This window comes from Megalopta genalis, chromosome 2 (assembly GCF_051020955.1).
Source record: "Megalopta genalis isolate 19385.01 chromosome 2, iyMegGena1_principal, whole genome shotgun sequence".
NCBI classification, from domain to species: Eukaryota; Metazoa; Arthropoda; class Insecta; order Hymenoptera; family Halictidae; genus Megalopta; species Megalopta genalis.
Genome location: NC_135014.1, coordinates 10,582,632 through 10,602,828, shown reverse-complemented (window position 1 = coordinate 10,602,828; position 20,197 = coordinate 10,582,632). Strand labels below are relative to the sequence as shown.

Sequence of the window (20,197 nt, the reverse complement as noted above, 5' to 3'; positions counted from 1 at the left end):
TGCAAGTAACATACAGTTGTTAAGTACTAAGCGCCATCTAGATACATAGAGACATCAAGGCGGGAAATTTGAATCGTGTTATTCACTTTTTCATTACGTAACGTATACATATATTTCATATATTTTATATTTTATATTACAAGCAAATATAAAAGTATTGCTTACAAAATGATATGATAGTTGTATTTATTTTAGTAAATGCAAAGGAACAATTAAATCGGTTCCCTGGTACTCTGGTAAATTAAGATCGTATTTTTTTTCTAACTTTTTGGGTACAAATCGTCCACCTAAATAATGATATTTTCCTTGAAATTTTGTAGCACACATCTTTGGTGCTGTCAACGAAACCAGCATTTCTGGTTTTATTCCACCACTTGTGGGTGGTCCATTTTCAACGTCCCAACCTGATGGTATATCTATACTACAGATGGGTAGAGTTGTATTTATCATCAGATGGACAATTGGAATAAACAATTCTCTTACAGGTGGTTTAAAACTGAATCCGAACAAAGCATCTACTATAAGGCCAAATTCAGACAACCTTGTTCGAGCAAAATCTTCTAAATTGCTCTCCATCAATGGAATATCATTCTCAGTGCACTGAAACAACAAATTCTGATACAGCGTATTATCTGTTTTTTTAGGATAATAGACCTCTGGACTATATCCAAATTGTTTTAAATGTCTAGCACAGACAAGTCCATCGCCACCATTATTTCCTGGTCCACAACAGACAAGAATTTTCTCCTTAGAATTTTTTAATGACGTATAATTGTGAGCAATTGAAAACGCACAACTCTGTCCAGCAAGCTCCATTAATTGATCTACGCTGAATTTATACTTTTCAAATAAATCCTTGTCAATGTTGATACTTTCCTGCTGATTTAAATACTTCACCATGGTGGTATAAAATATTCTCTCAAAATCAAAAACAAACGTAGTGCTGGACAATATGGGCCTTATGTAACTCTTAATGCACGATATCATTTATCTGTTTTAATAAATAAAAACATACAGTTAATATAGAACTCTTATAGAACTAACGTTATAACCTCTTTCAGTTAGTAACGTTATAACTTATAACCTCTTTTAATAAGTATTATTGAACGATAAAAGTGTTTCTTACAGTATAATAAATCTTTACAACCTCAGCGAAAATTACGCATGTTTTAATTTATTTCACAATATTTTCAAGTATTTTTATTCTCAATTTTTACTCTGTGTTTGTAGTTCACTAAAAAATCGTATGTGGCTGAATCAACAATCATTCGATGACATTTTACTTTCCTTTTTTATGCAAGAAAATAATAATTATATTATTTAGTATTCAATTTTACGAAAATTTTTATACAAAATATTGTAATTTAATTGCAACCACTATTACAAAAATAATATACATAGGTATGTATCAAGTTTTTAAAATTACATAAAAAGAATTTAATGTTATTAGTAAATTTTTACAACAACGCATACTTACATACAGAACATGAAGAATAGTATGCCTTATAGTTAATTATAGTAACTTATAAATTAACAAATGAACAAGTATTTAAACAAAAATTGTTATAAACAAATTTCGACAGAATTAGCTTTGAATTTCTTAATACATGTAGCAAGATGTTTTAATATTTCTTTTACCATTTTCTGTGGACTCCATGTATGGAAATATTGAAAATTGTTTAAAGTCTCTTTGTATAGATTACGTTCACGATTCATATGGTATATTGAATTTATAGTTACTATAGGTTTATCTGAAGGAAAACTAGACGGTAATCTAATATTCAACATACAAAAGAAACCTTGTTCCGATACTAATAATGTTACATATTGGTAGCTAAAGAAATCATATTCTAGAACAGATTTAAATTGATACTTTAATACCGTTGTAACAAAGAGACATCTGCTTTCGAAAATCTGAACCAATGATTTTATCTGAAACAAACATTTACATTAGTAAAAATAGAAAAATGATTTAAAATTTATTATGTAAAAATTGCGTGCCTTCTCTTCTACGTATTTCTTTATCTCTAGTACATAATCTGTTAGACATTTATCTATCGGATAATGTGGTAACTCCAAGGCTGATATTCCATCAAGAACTTGTTCTAAGTATTTAGAAAAATAAATTTGTGGCATAATACGATTCCAATTTGGTCCATAAAATGTTACAAGAAGCATTGCCACATCATTTTGTGATTCAAATGGTCGATTTTGTAACTGAGAAACATCAATCGATAAGCTTATCAAAAATTTAGCTTCTGTTGGTTTGGAACCAAATGGTAGTAACATCACTTCAACATCTTCTTGTGCTATGTCTGTTGAACTCATTAGCATAGTGTATTCTAGCTTTAATCTGTCTTGCTTCTCAAGTAATTGTACCTACAACAAAAAAGACTGTACTACATTAAATATAGTTTATACAATGTATAATCAATGATGGATTATTATAAACCTGATGCTGCTTGTAACACAATAAAAGCTCCATAAGAACATTTAACAATGCATCCTGGTCGTTGACATTCCATTTCGTGAGACTGGGAAGTCTATCAGATAAAGTATCAATGTTCATGTCCGTTAAAAAAGTATCATCATTGAAGAGAAAATCGGGACCCATTTCAGGGCATTGTGAATCAAAATATACATTCCATGTTAAAATCTGTCTTGCATATGAAATAGATAGTTTGAAATGATCTCCTTCAGCTTTGTCGCAACTTGACGATGTAGTTTCTATTTGGATTGTCCTAGATAATCTTCTGGTAGGTTTTTCTCCAGACATCCCTCGAGAATAAATTAAAACACAATATTATAAAATGTCAAATGCGTATTATTAGACTGTGAACATTTATGTAAATATGGACTTCAATAGACCTTATTGCAGACACTGAAATTCAACAGTGGTTTACATCATCGATTAAAGAACCAATGGATTACGAAATTGGAAACTTTCATAAATATTCACAATTTAATAACATATAATATAATTTACTTTGTATTAAATAATAATCTTACTGAGTTCGTTGGCTTCTAAAACACGTTTCAAAAGCGGCTCGATGTACGAATCTATACCTAAAAATGTGTACTGTTGGTTCGACATTTTAATACTTGACTCTTATGTACTTAGAGAGCCATTAACAGTCATAGCAATTATTGTAGCTTGTGTGTTGTCTTCGCGGACCAATTGTTGTCAAATGTAGATGTATGTAGCCTAGTCAAAAATAATTATGTATAGGTTAGATGCGTTAGTAACTGTGACTTTTCTGATTACTGTGTCCTCGGATCATTCTTAAACCTAAGTTTAGCTTTAAGAAACTGAAAGTATTAATTTTGTTTAACAAAATACAGTTTTTAATCGTTCCTATTATGACTAAAAACACTACTTATTTAAAACATCTGAAATGAAACAAGTCAAGAACTTGTGGCGCCATCCGTGAGAAAACGCAGAGGCTATTCGTCAAACATTTGACCAACAGTTTCATGTTTTCGCCATGCATGGCGCGACGAGGAAAAAGCCGCAAGGAGCCGCATGAAAGAAAGTTGGTGGCAGAATTCTATCGCTGTTCTCGTTGCACAATCAACTGTCCTTGTCTTTCACACATTGTAGGAGATACATATTAGAGAAAGAAATGCGTTCATGAACAATCGCTAATAATTTATTAATTACGAATGTCAAATTCATAGCATGGGAAATTGTTCTCTAATATATTGCTGTGGCTCCAAAATGTTTGTTCAACTCATAAATAATAATATACCATCGGACTCTCGGCATACAAAATTGTTTCCAGGTTTCATCACAGATATCGTCTGTGGTACGATAACGCTCCTGTCACGACGTTAAATTGTCTGTCGGTAAATTTGCCTACTAGTTTGAGAGTTTCGCCGCAACGAGGATTGGCGCTGTACGAAGTATTCTTAATTATATATACATATACATATATATTGTTGCAAACACGTAAGATTGGAAAGCTTATTTTCTTCCTAATCGATGTTTCTCGTACCTCGTATCCTCTGACGAAATAAATGTCACAGAAAGAAGCTCTAAATAATAAAAATCAATTAACCTATTTGCCGTAATTAAAATCTCTGTTGAATTTCGACTATATCGTTCGCGAAGCAGTGGATTCTTGGATAATACGAGCTGAAAGATATAAATGAATTACAATACCGATCGAACATAGTATTTGTTCCCTTAAAAAAAAAAAGATTCACCGAAATCAATGATACATTGAGCAATATGCACACGGATAAATGATAAAAGGATAAGAATAATCGCACAATTATATAACGGACGACAAACTCGATACCACAGCGAAACAATAAATTGTTTGAACATTCGCTGAACGTAAAAGGAAACCTTTTAAGCGCAACAGTGACACGAAAAGCCTATCTCGCGGCGTATTAAGTCGGCCGATTTACATACATACTGTTTCTTCTTATCTGGCACTGTCGACATTTTAGGGTCATGTTCTCGTTCCACCGAATAATTCATCATTAAAACTGATCGTGCATAACTAGGCTGCGGGATTTTATACAAAATAAAAATTGTTTTCGCTAATCGAAAGAAGAATAATTTCAATGATTCGTAAATAATGCAACTATATATTTTTCAATTCTCTCGAACGTTTTCACTGTTTTGTAGGGTTTGTCTAAAAACTGTAGAAATTGTTTAAAAAAAAAACTTGTACAACCTATCCAGAACTATGTACAATCTGCCTAAAACTAATACAAATTTTTACATAGTTTAATCGAGTAATTTTATATTATAAAATACATATAATAATAATAATAATAATAATAAATACATATAATAACGCCTACACCAGCGTCTTGCATTTTGTTATTTTCTTGAACATTCTTCCGTGTCCCGTGCACCTTCGTGACGCAATTAACGCGTTTATTGCACTTTCGTGGACTTTGTCGGAAACGATCTCAAAAATCTCGGAAGCGAAAAATAAAATTGAACGCGGAGCAATACCGACCGGTCGTCGCGGGGTGTCCGCGGCAGAGTCGGGCAGCGACGCGTTGGTTTCGTTAATTTTGGAATCGCTAATTTTGGAATTATCTGAAAATTCGCGGCTGCTATCGCTCGATGTATAAAAGAACCGTGAATTACGAATACACAGCGGTTATCGGTGCGACGCAACGGTCTTATCGATTATTTAACGAAGAAGTCGAGTAACGATAACACGTTCGTACTCTTTGCCAAGCGATTAGTCGTTCGCACAGGAAAGATTCACGCCTCGACGTGCATTAGGGGAGTGCGGTAGATCGACGATCGAAATTGTAGCTCATTTAACTCGTACATCATTCCGAGAAACCGTAGCCTACATCAATTTTTATTTGACCGAACGGTCGTTCGACATTACCGTAAAAGATACGAATAAAATTGCGTGTTTGTTCATTTTTATCTTCCGTCCGTTATCCGAATGAAATATCGCCCGACTCCGGTTTCAAATTGTGGACGCTCGAGTTCGCTATAAATGCGGCAAATCCGTCTTGACATTAACCTTAAATTAAATGAAGGAATAAATAAATAAATAAATGTTAGCGAATACACGACTTCTCTAGTTTCAAATCTAATGTTTTTCTTTCGAAGAAATCCTAGAAGAACCGGCCGAATTTAACCGTGCGTTCGCCGGTGTTCAGATCGTGCAGCGACAACGACAACGTTGTTGCATTGCGGTTGTCGTCTTCATTGTCGCACCATTATCACGTATACGGCCGTGAAAGAGGCAACGCGCGCGCGTATATACTCACGTGTCCTCGAGAGGATCCGAGGCGACGCGACGCGAACTCGCATATGTATATAAACGATGCGTGCACGGTGTGTACGGATGATCGACAACAGTTGTCCGACGGTGTCGGTGCGTCCGTTGACGGCTCTATTCTTATCGTCTATTTTTCTCCTCCTTTTCTTCTTTTTTTCTCTCTTCTCACCTCGCATATATGATCGCAGAAGAGCAACGGCGGCGCGACCGAAACCCGCAAGCAGAAACCGCGCTTTAGGTCAGTGCAGAAAATGAACGTCTCGCGTGTCGATCTGATCCTCGGCCCTCTCTGGAACGCCGGCAAGCTCTTCTACCTCGTCAACCCTTGCGAAACGATCTTCCAATTTCCCGGACAGGTGCCGGACTATCAACGCCAGGTAAATCGACGCATCACGATCGGATGCATAGCGATCGCTGGACCGCGGATTTCCACGCGTTTACGGCAGAGGCAAGCGGCTACGAAATTTGAAACAGTGAATCGAGACGAGAACGTCGCGGTATTCTCGTTCGAACTTGTTGAAACGATCGAAGAAAGAAGAATAACTCGTGCTTGTCTCTTGACGCGCGGTCCATCGATTACTATGGTCCTGCAGAGAAAACGTCAACGCAACGCGACGCAACCGATCAGTGTTGTTAGAGATTGATTTCGAATTAGATCACCGGATCTTTACGCGAGATGAACATTTTCTGTATCCATCACGAGCGACAGAAGTCATTCTGGAATCTATCTCCCTTCTTTTTCGAATCGCTTTAGCGGCGGACGAACGCGATACGTTGACACATGTCCGTTCTTGAAATCTTTCTAACCTCTCAAATCGCGATTTGGTCGCTCTCGTCCTAAAACCCGCAACATCCACGGTCCATCACGATTCTACGCGATCTAGAAGCATTTACACGATAATAAACAGGCGTTAATTGCTAATTATCGAGAACGTGTCGCGAAATATCCGTTCGGTGACCGTCGCGAGTGCAACTTCTTCGAATGCTGCGCGTTCCCCGCGAACCTAGGCGCTTTCGGCATGCGATAGTTTGCGATCGATTTTGACAGGTCAGATCGATCGCGAACAGAGCGTGGAAATTCTTCGCGAGCCAAATCGCAATTCGGGCAGTTCGCACGCTTCGTTGCGATTCGATTTGAAATCGTTCGTTCTATGAAAGCTTTCGGCCCATTCGTTGCGCCCCGTCGACGACAATCGTCGTTATCTCGACGGATTTTTTCGTCGGACAGCGTTACATTTTCCGCCGTCGCATTGTTGCGTCGACGCGACGGACTTCGCACTCGACTCAAAGTTCGGCGTTTCCGATCTCGTTCTAACGCGCGAATCGGTTTGTTTGTTGTGCGCAGGTATGGCTGCCGTTCTTCGTGCTGATCGTTCTGGAGCAGCTGATACTGGCCACGAAGAGAAAGAAATTCCGTTTGAACGACCAGATGACGTCGCTGTCCCATTGGTTGTTACACGAGAGTGGCCGGTAAGCGTAGGTAAATGACCCGGCCGAACACGTAGCTTTGATTATTATCATTCGACTGTTATCTCCGTCCCTCGAGAGAGACCATGCCTAAATCGCATGCATAATTCACGAGCGGATCGACGACGACGCACGGCTCGATGCGCCCGCGCGTGCACCGCGTATGCGAAGAACTCGCGAAATTAATTACGGCCACCGTTGACGATCTTTACGCTAATTCCTATATTTGAGCCGTTTATTTTGAAACTGGTATAAGTCACTTTACCGTAATGAAAAGTAGTGATTTTTTAATGTTTATACGAAATTATTTATACTGAGAAAAATATCAGTATCCTGAGATAACAAATACAAGTAAATCTTCTCGAAAGTTAGCATCCATATTTTTAAACGTGTTAAAACGCAAACCCTTAAATATATATCGACTTAAAAACAAAGTGACTTATGCCACTTTCAAAATAAACAGCTCATATTTATCTCTTTTTATCGCGACGTCTTTTCTTCGGTAACGCGCTCCGCTGATTCGCGGTTGCGTAAGAGAGCACCGTGCACAATTTATCAGTTGATCCGGCAACTTTGTCGCCAAAATTGTCGATTTCATCGAACCACGTCGCGATAACGACGTGCACCGTTCGATCGAAGTGCAATCTATTTCTGCGACGTCGGTGCATTGTCCCCCGTCTCTCAATTTCCCCCGCGATAAAAATAATCGTAGAATGCGCGAAACTCATCGCAGTTAATTGGCCAAATAGATCAATCATGATCTTCCGTCTTCGCCGCGTTAAGATAAATTTAGCTTTAGTGTTGATCTCATCGTGGACCGTCAATTATTTACGGGTTACTCTGATAAGAATGTTAAGCCGTCAAATTATCGCATTTCAATCATTCACGTTTAATTGTTAATTTAAGCGTTAATTCTATAATGGGTTAATTGTAATATAATATAGTATAAGTTATAATGGTTAATTTTATAATTTTATTATATATATATAATATTATTAATATAATTATTATTATATAATTATATATATATATATATAATATAATTATTATTATATAATTATATATATATATATATAATATAATTAAATACTATAATTATAATTAATAATAATAATATATATATTATTATTATATATTATATATAATTATAATTAAATACATACATTATTTATATGTATTTATGGTATTTGTGGTTAAATCGCATTTCTGGTATTTCAAGTTAAATCGTATTTCTGCTATTTAGGGTTAAATTGTTTTTCATGGTGTTTACGGTCGAATCGAAGAATTCTAACGTATGGTTTCCGCGTTGCAGCATCCTGTCCCGCGGCGCGGAGTATTACACGTACATCGTGATCCACGAGAAATATCATTGGTGGAGCTTGCCATGGGACTCGGCGTGGACCTGGTGGATCACCGCGGTCGGCGTGGACTTTTGTTACTATTGGGTTCACCGGAGTAACCACGGTTAAAATCCTATCTCGCAAACGATCTGTGTGAAAGTAGACAGGCGCTTCCTAGGCGACGAATTGATTAGTGTTTCTCGCCCGTTTGCAGAGGTGCACTTCTTATGGAGTCACCATCAGGTGCATCACAGCAGCGAAGAGTTCACTCTCGCGGTTGGTCTGCGGCAGTCCGTTTTGCAACACTGGTGTAATTTCGTGAGTATATCGTCTCGTGTTACCGTCCGTTACATCTGTACACATACATTAGTATGTACATATGTGTATGTGTATGTATATGTACACATATGCGAGACATAATCGTATATCATGTACACGCGAGATTATGGCTGCGAGAGCCTCTGCGGCCACCGCAACTCCACATTTGCGGGCGCAATCCTACGCGATCCCCTTTACATCCAATATTGCTTCGAGAAAAATGCGATCTTTCAACCGGCTTTCGTGTCAATGTCACAGTTTGCGATCGCGCTTCTTACATTTTCAATTTATTTATTCAGCTTCTGTGACCATGGATTTTAATTGCAATCTTTTTTATGCAACAGTTTGATCGTTCTGTTAATTTTTAGCGATTACTTCCTCGGCTACCGGGACCTCGATTATGCAGCTCTTGAATTTTGTTTATCAAGAGTGCACTTTCAATCTCGAGAAGACACATCGAATCTTTCCAGCTCAATTATTTCTTCGGCTCGACTAATTAAACATTCACTTGTCCAGGAAACGGAAATGCTTTTTAGAGAGTGGCGGAAATAGAATGCTCGAACGTTCAATTAAAACCGCATTTGAATTCTCCTCGTTAGTATAATTGTCGGCGGGCTTTCGATAGAAAAGAAGAAGCTCGTTCGAAGCGATTACGATGGGTAGAAAATCGTCGTCCCGATCACAATCGAGAGGCCATTATAGATCTCTAATTGCACGGCTCGGTATCGCTGCTTACGAGAACTGTACGAGGGAGAGAGAGAAAGAGGGCGCGCGCCAGAGAGAGAGAGAGAGAGAGAGAGTGGGAGAGCGCGAGGGAGAGAGCGAGAGAGAGAGAGCGAGGGAGAACCCGCGAGAGAAAGAGAGCACGGGAGAAAGAGCGCGTGAGGGAGAGAGCGCGAGAGAAAGAGAGCACGGGAGAAAGAGCGCGAGAGAAAGAGAGCACGGGAGAAAGAGCGCGAGAGAGAGAGAGCGAGGGAGAGAGCGCGAGGGAGAAAGAGCGTGCGATAGGGAGAGCGAGAGAGAAAGAGACGGGCAAAGAAATCATAACGAATAAGATTACGGTCTACAGAATCTAACGCGACCCGCACAATGGTTACAGATGTTCTACTTACCCCTCGCCTTTGTTTTGCCGCCGTCGCATTTCATCGTTCACAACCAATTCAACCTGATCTACCAATTATGGATTCACACGACGGTGATCGACGATCTCGGCCCGTTAGAATTCATATTCAACACCCCGAAACATCATCGTGTGCATCACGGTAAGCGATATCGCCGGTTTGCAATTAAATACCGCGAGAGCTATTAATGTAGCTTAAAGGTCGCGAGACGAACAAGTTAATCGAAAGAGTTCGCGACGCAACAGACACTTTTAATCAATTACGTCAATGTTGTCTAACCATTCGTTTCGCTCAACTTTGCAGGCTGTAATTTGTACTGCCTGGACAAGAATTACGGTGGCGTCCTCATCGTATGGGATAAGCTGTTCGGTACCTTCGCGGAGGAGAGGAAAAAGGAGGATATAATTTACGGGCTGGTTGTCAGTCCTGAATCGTTTAATCCCCTGTATTTACAGGTGAGCAGCAGCGACGGCGGCTGCGGTGGCTGCAGCGATTCCGGTTGCTTGCGGCGGTTGCATCCCGGCAACCGTTCTATCTTATATTAGCTTCGCGCATAATCGTCGCCCATATCGGACCGCCTCTCTATCTATCCGTCCGATCGAACACGCATAATCGTTCCGTTACATAAAGTTTGAATCGTTTATGCAAATCCCGCCGGGTTTCAATTGACATTAACAACCGAACGGCTCGGCTCGTGTTGTAATCAGGATTCGCGGCTCGAATTGCAATAATGGATTGCTATGGACATCAGGTGTCCATAGCTATCAGTCGCCTCGCTGCGTTAAAAAAATATGTAATTGCACGCTCGCTGTTATTCTTCTTCTTCTTTTTCGTCGTTCCTTTTTTTTCGTATTCTTTCACGCGGGACATTTTTTTGGAAAATCTCTGCGAGGCGATTCGATGCAATCGATTCCGGTCCACCCACGATTTATAGTTACATCGGTTAACTGCAGTTAATTATTCGTAATGATTATCTGTAATTTTTATTTTTAATTTTTATGTTTACTTGTTATTTTGTATCCCGTTGTTCTTGGACTGAACGATTAGGTCAAATACCGAACGACGGGAATGCTAGAGACATAGAAACAATTAGATGTTATTTTAACGTACCCTTATGCAGATTTCTTGGATTGCGAACCTGCATGAATTATCTTCTTCATCTTCTCGCCCAAGCTCTCGTAACGGGCTCATGAACCTTCGTATATTTTTGCAGACATTTTACAGCATGCAATTGATACAGAGAAGCCTTCAAATGCGATCACTGACAGACAAATTGGCGGTCGTTTGGAAAGGGCCCAGTTGGTTCCCCGGCGGGCCACGTTTGGGCCTCGACGAGCGTAAAATAAACGTGAGTGTATCGTCCTTCGACCATCTTCTACAATTAATCGAAAATAATAATTATAATTGATTATATATAATCGATTTCATATAATTGATCATATACATATAATAGATTTCATATAATTGATCATATACTTATAATAGATTTCATATAATTGATTATACATAATCGATTCTATACAGGGTGTTCCACAATTATTTTAACAGCCGAAAATGAGGGGTAGCCGAGGTCATTTGAAGTAACTTTTTCCTTTGCAAAATGCAATCTGCGGCTTTGTTTACGAGTTATTAACGGAAAACACTGACCAATGAGAGGTGACGGCGCGAAGTTCGAGAGCCCGCAGCACGAGGCTTTGACAGATGGTCGGGACGGACTCGAGCAGCGTTCGAAGTATTGAACAAATCACGAAGCGAGAACTTCCGGATTCTTTTTTACTACGTAACAGTGATATTTTTAAGAAAAACGCTGTTCACCTTTACTTTAGAACGTCTGAAGAATATTTACTAATTTTTCGGACCCGAAATAGTAAGTAATTTAACCGTGACGGCCGTTTTAATTTTCTAGTGTGCATGACACCTCGTGTGTAACATATGAAATTTTTAAGCAAGGTGAACAGTGAAGATTAACAAAGTACGTAAGAATTTTCACAACCTTGATATTAACCTTGACATAACCTTGACATATCAAGGTTATATCAAGGTTAATATCAAGGTTATGTCAAGGACAACATACGAAATTTTTAAGCAAGGTGTTCAAGTTCAACGAATGATTCGCAAAGCTAATTTAATAAATAATAATCGTGTTAAAGGATGTAAGGGATGTGTTTGTCAGAGAAATATGAAATATATTATCAATAAGATACTCACCCATTTAGTTGTAAAATACCATTTAAGTACTTTGTTAATCTTACACCTTTACACCTTGCTTAAAAATTTCATATGTTGACCTTGACATAACCTTGATATAACCTTGATATGCCAAGGTTATATCAAGGTTAATATCAAGGTTATATCAAGGTTATGTCAAGGTTATATCAAGATTATGTCAAAGTTATTAATTTAATTTAATTTTAAAATTTCATGTTACACACAAGGTGTCATGCACACTAGAAAATTAAAACGGCCGTCACGGTTAAATTACTTACTATTTCGGGTCCGAAAAATTAGTAAATATTCTTCAGACGTTCTAAAGTAAAGGTGAACAGCGTTTTTCTTAAAAATATCACTGTTACGTAGTAAAAAAAAATCCGGAAGTTCTCGCTTCGTGATTTGTTCAATACTTCGAACGCGGCTCGAGTCCGTCCCGACCATCTGTCAAAGCCTCGTGCTGCGGGCTCTCGAACTTCGCGCCGTCACCTCTCATTGGTCAGTGTTTTCCGTTAATAACTCGTAAACAAAGCCGCAGATTGCATTTCGCAAAGGAAAAAGTTACTTCAAATGACCTCAGCTACCCCTCATTTTCGGCTGTTAAAATAATTGTGGAACACCCTGTATAATCAATTCTATTCCCTCGTCGATGAAACTCGTAAAAACAGTAATTGTTCTGACTACAATTTTCAAAATTCAATCGTCACTCAAATATATTCGAACGAACGGAGTTTTACATGTTCGCGATGCAAGATAGTTAAGGTTATGTCATTCGCCCGGACAAATGTTTCAGTTTCGTTAATCAAAAATTACTTGGATCTTGTGGCAGTTTTTCGTGGCTTACCGTGTCGGCGAATCGTTGAATCCGATGACAGAGAAAGTCGAATATCGGTGGATAATCGGTTCGATGCTGTCCGTTCATTGAGAACACGGGTAAACTTGCGTGCGACAACGAACTCACGTGTGTAGCACCGGTAACGTGTCGCTACCGAGTAAACCGGTTTCGGCACGCGAAGAAGCACGGGCTTCCTATTATGTACTTAGACGCGCACTAACTTGTCCCCGCGTTATAATGACCGCTGAAACATTCGTTATTTTCAACCCACGCTCTTCTTGCCCCGTCTAGGTCACCTCCAGAACACTGTACGACAACGCCGTGCCCGCCTGGCAAGGTGTTTACGCAGTTCTGCATTTCTGCGTCGCACTTTTCTGTCACCTACAGTTGTACGACGCCGAGGTAAACAATTCAACGTTTTGACCTTTCGTCGCTAGACTGCGAATTTTACGTTTTACGTCTTACGTTTTACGTATTTATGGAAAAAAACGTGTAGTTAAAATCTAGCAATACGCAAGGTGTCCCAAGAATGTTACGTAAACCGGAAATAGAGGGTTCTTGAGGTCACTTGAAGCAACTTTTTCCTTAACGAAAATGCAATCCGCGGCTTCGTTGACGCGCGATGGCCGAGCCAATGAGCGGGGCCGAGCTTCGCGCGCTCATTGGTCGGCGCTTTTCGTTAATAACTCGTAAACAAAGCCGCAAATTTAATTTTTGTTAAGGAAAAAGTAACGTCAAATGGTCTCAGGAACCCACCATTTTCTGATTGCGAGACATTTTTGGGATATCCTGTATTTAAAATAGTAGAAAAATTGAAAGAATTTAGAAGCGTCGCTGTATCGTATTGAAGACTATGAATTTGGAAAGACTATAAAAATTTAACGATTTCAATTTAATTTCATATGCAACATCCCCATTCAACTTGTTTAAAACAAAACTATAAATTCTAAGCAGAACATTAATTTGCAATTAACGGTGACGATCCTTATCTTGCATAAAAATCCGCGGTCTACTAATAATACTTCGCGTTCTAACGTACGTTGAAAAAATTCGAATGTAATACAATTCAAACGAACGTGCACTCGAAATCTGACTATTTTTCAAAGAATGCTTGTTTAAAAAAATCTAAAGCTCCGAGGAAAGAAAAAGCTGAGTATGCATTTTACATATTGCGATCCATTTGTCGCGTTAATTAATTCGACGTGACATAAGCTAAGTGATGTACATACAGGGTGGTCCGCCCGAAGCATAAAAAATACACGGAAATCGGTCTCGAGATCGTCGAAAAAAAAAATATATAAAAGTTATAGGCGGATCAGCCTGTATGGAATGGAATGTAGAGACCGTGATTTTGCAGGGCACGAAGACAATGCCGGCCGGTTGGACGATCGCGAACAATCTGTTCGCGTTGACAACGATCGGGCTGCTGTTCGATAAATCGAGGTACGCCAGCGTGATGGAACTGATCCGATGCATCGTTTATTTAAGTTATTCAACGGTATATAATTCAATAAATGTATACATATATTCTGCACACGTTGCATCCTGTTGCGTTTGGGTATTATATTTCCTTAGCGAAATAAGATCGTGCCTAAGAACCGTGAGAACGTAATAGAAATGCCGTCCGGCAACCGCTACCACGCCGAACAGAAACAGTTTTCTTTTTTTCTCTCTTTTGTGTGTGCGTTAATCGATGTTATTATTGTCCTGTTGCCGCATAATATAATTTTTACAGAAAATCCGACAAAGTCCGCTACATTGTGTGTGTTTGAACAGCGAGATGTTGTGCGATCCGACCAGTGAAATTGTAAAACCGTCCGATCGTATCCAATCGACTTACCGCTTCTTTTCTGTTCTTTTTTATTTTTTTTTTATTTTTACTTACCGTTCTTCGGGCAACCCTTAAACGATTCGCGAACGATCGTGGACGACCGAATCGCGAAATCCGAGAGGATGTCGACGCCGTACGCGCGTGGACGGTGAACGCGGCCCGGCAAATTCGGAGCCGCCATTTTGTCGGGCACTCGCGGTCGCGGCGTTCGCGCGGTCAAATAAAAAACGATGATGAATTCGTGTGACACTGAGCAATTTCGATCGCTAAATACATATATATATATAGATTATATACGTATATACAAATGATCTGGAAATGATTCGGAAGAGCGTGTTCGCGGTCTCGATGATCGTGGAATTTCGGGCCCGCCATTTTGTCGGGCTCGAGCGTTCCGGCGTCGAAGCGGCGTTCCTTCTCCGACGATTCGAGAGAAAAAAGATGAGAGAACACGATCGTCGCTCGCGAAAAATCGTTGGTCGAATATGATCGACGTGGGTCGCGTTCGAGGGTTGCCCGGCGAAACGAAATAAGAACGATCGATGTGACAGGGGCAGCGATAGAACGACGGGTTTGCTTATAAACGTCCCACAGGTGTTTATTGATCAGTAAATGTATTATCTCATGTCGATTTCATCGTTGGAGCATCTCCGAAACAAATCGATCGAGAAATATAGCTAATAAATATAGAGTATCGGCTAAACAAGCAATTGACTAGATCTTTGTTACGTGGTATAACAACGTGACCGAATACGATGTTACTCTTGAACAACTTTACAGTATACGTACACCGGCGTCATCCGTCTCTTAATGGTATCTGAATCGAATTTACGGAATGCGTCTCCCTCCTCTCGCGTTCTCGAACGAGAACCGCTTTTTATTATCGCGGTAGAAGAACAACGAAGCTCCGACCAGAAATAAAAGGATGCCGACCTGGAACCGAAGGCACGCGACATCGATTTCATTCGCGAAACGTAACATAAAACGGAGTTCGGCTAACGGAGTAAAGTTACATCGCCGAGAGAAACGTGGGCCGTTTCTTCGCCGGTCTCGCAGCGGAATCGCAGGCGAAACGAAAATATTTTTCGAACGAACGATTAATTAAGCGTCGTCGCGAATAAAGCGGAAAGGCATGCGACGTCGACTCTTGTCGTCGACGATCGCGCGCGGGCTTGCATAAAGCGATCGAAACGGTTGTTGTTCGCGCGGAACGGAAAAACGGCGGAGAAACGAAAGTTCTTCGGAAATCGACGCAGTCGTGTCGTCGATCTCGGCGAAAAACGAACCGAAAAGGCACGCAACGTCGACTTCACGGATTCGCTTGATTACAGCGCGTGGTTACGGCGTGTTACAGCGAGAGCGACAAAGAAGCTTCTTTTATTGCCATCGCGAAAGGGAACCGAAAGGCACGCAACGTCGACAGCATCGTTTGTCCAGTCATTGTTTCGCCCGGCAATGAGAAAACGGAACCGGAGCGTGACCGGAACGGACGCGGCGCCGCGTTTTCTCCGCGTCGGAAACACGCGCGGAACGTTTCTCTTTTTTACCGCGCCGCCGCCCTTACGATTAAGTACAGAAAAATTGTGTGACCCCCCCCCCCTCCCTCCCTCCCTCCAACTGAACCGTTCCACGTCGTCGTCCCCGTCGTCGTCGTCTTAAAATCTTAAATATTACAATTCGCGTATAAAATTCTTCTATTCAATTTAATAGAAATTTGTTTTCCTTTCCTCGTCCCGTGAACACGATCGTAATCAATAATCAACGGATGCTGGGAGAATAGAATCGATATACTTCGACAAACGTCAACCACCCCGTCGCGGAAAAGCGTACTCACGAACACACACACACACACACACACACACTGACATTGCTTTGCTTTGCTTTACTTTACTTCGCTTTGCTTTTTTACGTTGAAACTTCGAATCCGCCGAAAAACAGAAGAAAATCGTTCGACTCGTTACATTATTTTGCTTTCCTTTTTTTTTTCAATCTCTCTCCATACCTTTGCCTTTTTCTTCGCGTTTTATATAACACTTGTTATATTATACAAATATATACGGATACGTGAGTAACATTATACAATTCGAGAGAAAAATGTAACTTAGATATATGTATATAGTATGTAACATTAATAATCGATCGCGACGATTAGATGGAACAGAAAACAATGGAAACAATGAAAACAATTCAAGCAAAAGACACAATTTTTTGCCGATCGAACTTCGGAACAAAATCGAATGTAGAGCAGAATCGAAACGAATCGATCGAGAATTTACGAAACACTCTAAAGCGCCGCCGTTTCTTTAATTAGATTTCCTCCCCCCCCCCTCTCTCTTTCTTCGTTCGTATTTCTTCTCCGCTTCGTCCGTATCCTTTTCCACTTTTACGTCCCTTCTCCTCTTCCGTTCGCTCTTCGATAACAACCTTACACTTTAAGGATTACAAATATCTTACTTAAGCATAATAAGGTAAACGTTCCTTAGAAGGTATATTGCACAAAACGAAGACAGAATGCGTACTCGATATTAACTTGTAAAAATTCTCGTATGTATGTTGTACACAGAAAGCAGTTTTAAGGTGTTTCGATAATACGTCGTTGTGGCCATAGCCGATCCTGTGACAAATTAACCGTGATGGTCCGCTATCTGCAATCAAACAACCGTTGTTTAAACATTTCCGTCGGATCCCCTTCGCTCTATGCCCCCGTATCTTTTGATCTTTCAAATTTAATCATCGAATCTACGTGGATTGAAGTTGCAGTAAATTCTTCCTAATCGACGCTCAGATTGTCCATTTTTTTGCACTATCTCAGCGTTAAATTATGGAGAATTTAATGTATATTTCGAAGCCGTCGCGTGCACTGTTTTAGTCTTCCTATTTTTATAATGATCGACGCCGCGATCTGATCAATATTTAAATTTACCAATTTGTTATAATATATTATAATATCGCTATTAGACAACAAAATCACAATAATGTCTCGAAATCTGGAAACAGGGGGTTCCCGAGGTCATTTGAAGTAACTTTTTTCTCAGCGAAAATGTAATCCGAGACTTCACTTGACCTCAGGAATCACCCATTTTTCCGGATTGCGCGGCATTTTTGGGAATAATAAAAATTATAAAATATTATTGAAATTATTATTACAAAATTATAATATATAATATAATATTATATAATATAATAATATTATATATTATGTTAATATTATATAATATATTAATATCATATAATATAATAATGTTATATATTATATTATATACGTAAAATAAACTATACAAATTATAAAATTATAAAGAATATCGTCATTACAATATCGATATTATAATATCGCCACGCGTAGTACCAAGAATATTATTAACGTGTGAAATGGGGATGCTGGGAAAGCAGTCGCCTACTGTTTCATTAAGCAAGCTTTAGGCGCAACTAAATTAAGCATTTCGCATCGTCGCGAGGCCTCTCGCCTTTAGTCTTAAGATAATTCTTGTGACCAAGGGTTCGCACTCGTCGACAAATAAATAAATAAATAAATAAATAAATAGATAAATAAATAAATAGATAAATAAATAAATAGATAAATAAATAAATAAATAATACAACCTTAGAAGAAAAATTCCGATCAACAACCTACCTACCTACGAAAATATCCTATGTCCCAGAACTCGGTGTAGTCCTCGTCTTATCAGTTCTGACGTTGCTGTCGCTGTCCGGTCCCTGGTCCAACGAATTGTCCGAGGGCGGTTCTTCCGCGGGGTCCGGCTCGACCCTGGCTTGGGCCTCCGCGGCCTGCGGATCGACGAGAGGCATGTCGAGCGAGTCGGACGAGATACGCCTGAGATTGTTCGCGTAACCAACGACGTCCTGCTGCGTCTCTTTGCCGTCTCGTACGTTGTTCAACGAATCCGAGCTCAGCGATGGAAAGTCCAGGGTGGTCTTCATCTCCAAAGAGTCGGAGCTTCTGCAGAGCGGATGGTGCTTCTTGTCCATGTTGTCCTCGAGCTCGAGCGAGTCGGTGCTGGTCTCCATGACGTTGCCGTCTTTAGGATCCTTGGGCTCTTCCTGTTTCAGAGGTACCTGAGAGGCCGGGACGAGAGGCGGCGGAGGCGGCCCGGTCTTCTCCGTGTCCATGATCTCGATCTGCGAGATGTCCTCGGTGGTGTCGTCCTGCCTGTCGAATCTCTCGACGTTGGTCTGCGCGATGCGGATGATCTCGTCGATCTCCTTGATCCTCTTCTCGTAGTCGTCCGATCCGGACGTGCTCGGATTAAAGGAGCCGGCCGCGCTGGTGTCGACCCTGGCCCTGAGGCTCTCCAGCTTGTACTTGTTCTCCGGGCTCTCGTGCTCCAGCAGGTCCTCCTCCTCCCTGGCCCTGAGCTCTATCAGATGGGCCTCCCTGCAGGCCTTCTCCAGGCCCTCGAAGTCCTTCAACGAGGACAGCGACACGTCGTCGCCGTGGCCCGACCGGCTGGCCGTGTATCTCCTCGGAAGGCTGCCGTTGTTCACGGAGTCGTGCGAGCCGCACTGCTGCAGCTTCTTCGAGTTCTCCGCGGCCACCGCGCTCTCCAGATGCTCGAACTCCTGCAGCGAGCTCAGCGACACGTTGTCGTGGTCCGACGGCCTCACGAAGTACTTCTTACCGGCGAGGACGTCGTAGTCGGGCGTGCTGCCGAAGCTGCCGCGCATGCTGCCTACGCTGCCGATCGACTCCTTGTGGCTGCCCAGGCTGCCGAACCGGCTGCTGCCCGCCTCGAAGTCCGTGATCTCCTCCTCCTTGATGTCCTCCAACGGGCCACGGTCGTACTCGATGTCGTAGCCCCTCGCGTCCTGATGGAACTGCATCTCGATCCACTTCTTGCTGCCCTCGTACTGCTCCTCGTCCGAGTACGACTGCGAGTACTGGTCGTCGTTCGACGCCTGCGGAGGGCTCTCCTCCGATTCGAAGTCGAACAGGTCGTCCTTCTTCGCCGGCTGGCTGCTGCTGCCGCCGCCGGACACGTGCACGTCCTCCTTCGTCTCGGTAATCAGGTGCTCCAGCTCGCGGTCGAAGTTCTTGCTGCTGACCTGTTCGGCAGGGTTCGGCGAAACGTGAGTCGAATGAATCGTCGAATAAAGTGGCTCGAAATGTCTCGTGCTTCATCTCGTTCTAATCGGAGAGATCTCGGCAATGTGTTAAATAAATTTCAATTTAAGGACTGGAAATAAAATCGTTGAGAACCGTTGTTCTTTTCGAAGCGTTGCGTGGGCGTTGCATCATCTTTGTGTGTAAAAAAGTTGTGTCTTAAAATTAAGAACTATTCACCCAAACCGCTGAC

At 40.9% G+C, this 20,197-nt stretch overlaps 4 protein-coding genes and 1 long non-coding RNA gene across 5 annotated transcripts in view; 1 reads left to right on the top strand and 4 right to left on the bottom strand.

The window, feature by feature from the left end:
- Positions 1–86: 86 nt before the first annotated feature.
- On the bottom strand, positions 87–1,281 carry Naxe (NAD(P)HX epimerase). The gene is made up of 2 exons (XM_033471142.2): positions 1,127–1,281; positions 87–991 (listed from the first exon to the last, which is right to left on the bottom strand). The coding sequence occupies exon 2, from the start codon at positions 985–987 to the stop codon at positions 187–189; it is 801 nt and encodes a 266-aa protein (XP_033327033.2). The 5' UTR covers positions 988–991; positions 1,127–1,281; the 3' UTR covers positions 87–186.
- Positions 1,282–1,422: 141 nt separating this feature from the next.
- LOC117220901 (BRISC and BRCA1-A complex member 2) lies at positions 1,423–3,451 on the bottom strand. Its single transcript, XM_076518346.1, has 4 exons — positions 3,010–3,451; positions 2,453–2,778; positions 2,002–2,379; positions 1,423–1,932 (listed from the first exon to the last, which is right to left on the bottom strand). The coding sequence occupies exons 1-4, from the start codon at positions 3,092–3,094 to the stop codon at positions 1,564–1,566; spliced, it is 1,158 nt and encodes a 385-aa protein (XP_076374461.1). The 5' UTR covers positions 3,095–3,451; the 3' UTR covers positions 1,423–1,563.
- A 2,354-nt stretch (positions 3,452–5,805) lies between these two features.
- LOC117220804 (alkylglycerol monooxygenase) lies at positions 5,806–15,595 on the top strand. Its single transcript, XM_033471139.2, has 9 exons — positions 5,806–6,142; positions 7,111–7,235; positions 8,545–8,696; positions 8,787–8,890; positions 9,990–10,152; positions 10,315–10,466; positions 11,225–11,359; positions 13,346–13,456; positions 14,412–15,595. The coding sequence occupies exons 1-9, from the start codon at positions 6,017–6,019 to the stop codon at positions 14,664–14,666; spliced, it is 1,323 nt and encodes a 440-aa protein (XP_033327030.1). The 5' UTR covers positions 5,806–6,016; the 3' UTR covers positions 14,667–15,595.
- Positions 10,429–13,352, bottom strand: LOC117220805 (uncharacterized). The gene is made up of 2 exons (XR_004490356.2): positions 13,064–13,352; positions 10,429–11,386 (listed from the first exon to the last, which is right to left on the bottom strand). It is a non-coding gene; the product is annotated as an uncharacterized LOC117220805 (long non-coding RNA).
- Positions 15,458–20,197, bottom strand: part of LOC117220855 (uncharacterized) — a 30,288-nt gene continuing 25,548 nt past the window's right edge. The window contains exons 28-29 of the mRNA XM_033471251.2: positions 18,521–19,946; positions 15,458–17,530 (exon numbers count right to left, since the gene is read on the bottom strand). Of these exons, the coding sequence (XP_033327142.2) occupies positions 18,534–19,946 (1,413 nt within the window). The 3' untranslated portion in view covers positions 15,458–17,530; positions 18,521–18,533. The remainder of the gene's footprint in view (positions 17,531–18,520; positions 19,947–20,197) is intronic.

What these genes read in the sequence shown, in the direction of transcription:
- Naxe (XM_033471142.2), bottom strand. Translation starts at nt 987, where the DNA reads ATGATATCGTGCATTAAGAGTTACATAAGGCCCATATTGTCCAGCACT.
- LOC117220804 (XM_033471139.2), top strand. Translation starts at nt 6,017, where the DNA reads ATGAACGTCTCGCGTGTCGATCTGATCCTCGGCCCTCTCTGGAACGCC. An exon ending in TTGTTACACGAGAGTGGCCG is followed by an intron (nt 7,236 to 8,544) that starts GTAAGCGTAGGT and finishes TCCGCGTTGCAG; the next exon opens with CATCCTGTCCCGCGGCGCGG. An exon ending in GGTTCACCGGAGTAACCACG is followed by an intron (nt 8,697 to 8,786) that starts GTTAAAATCCTA and finishes GCCCGTTTGCAG; the next exon opens with AGGTGCACTTCTTATGGAGT.
- LOC117220901 (XM_076518346.1), bottom strand. Translation starts at nt 3,094, where the DNA reads ATGTCGAACCAACAGTACACATTTTTAGGTATAGATTCGTACATCGAG. An exon ending in TTTAGAAGCCAACGAACTCA is followed by an intron (nt 2,779 to 3,009) that starts GTAAGATTATTA and finishes TTTATTCTCGAG; the next exon opens with GGATGTCTGGAGAAAAACCT. An exon ending in AGAAATACGTAGAAGAGAAG is followed by an intron (nt 1,933 to 2,001) that starts GCACGCAATTTT and finishes TGTTTGTTTCAG; the next exon opens with ATAAAATCATTGGTTCAGAT.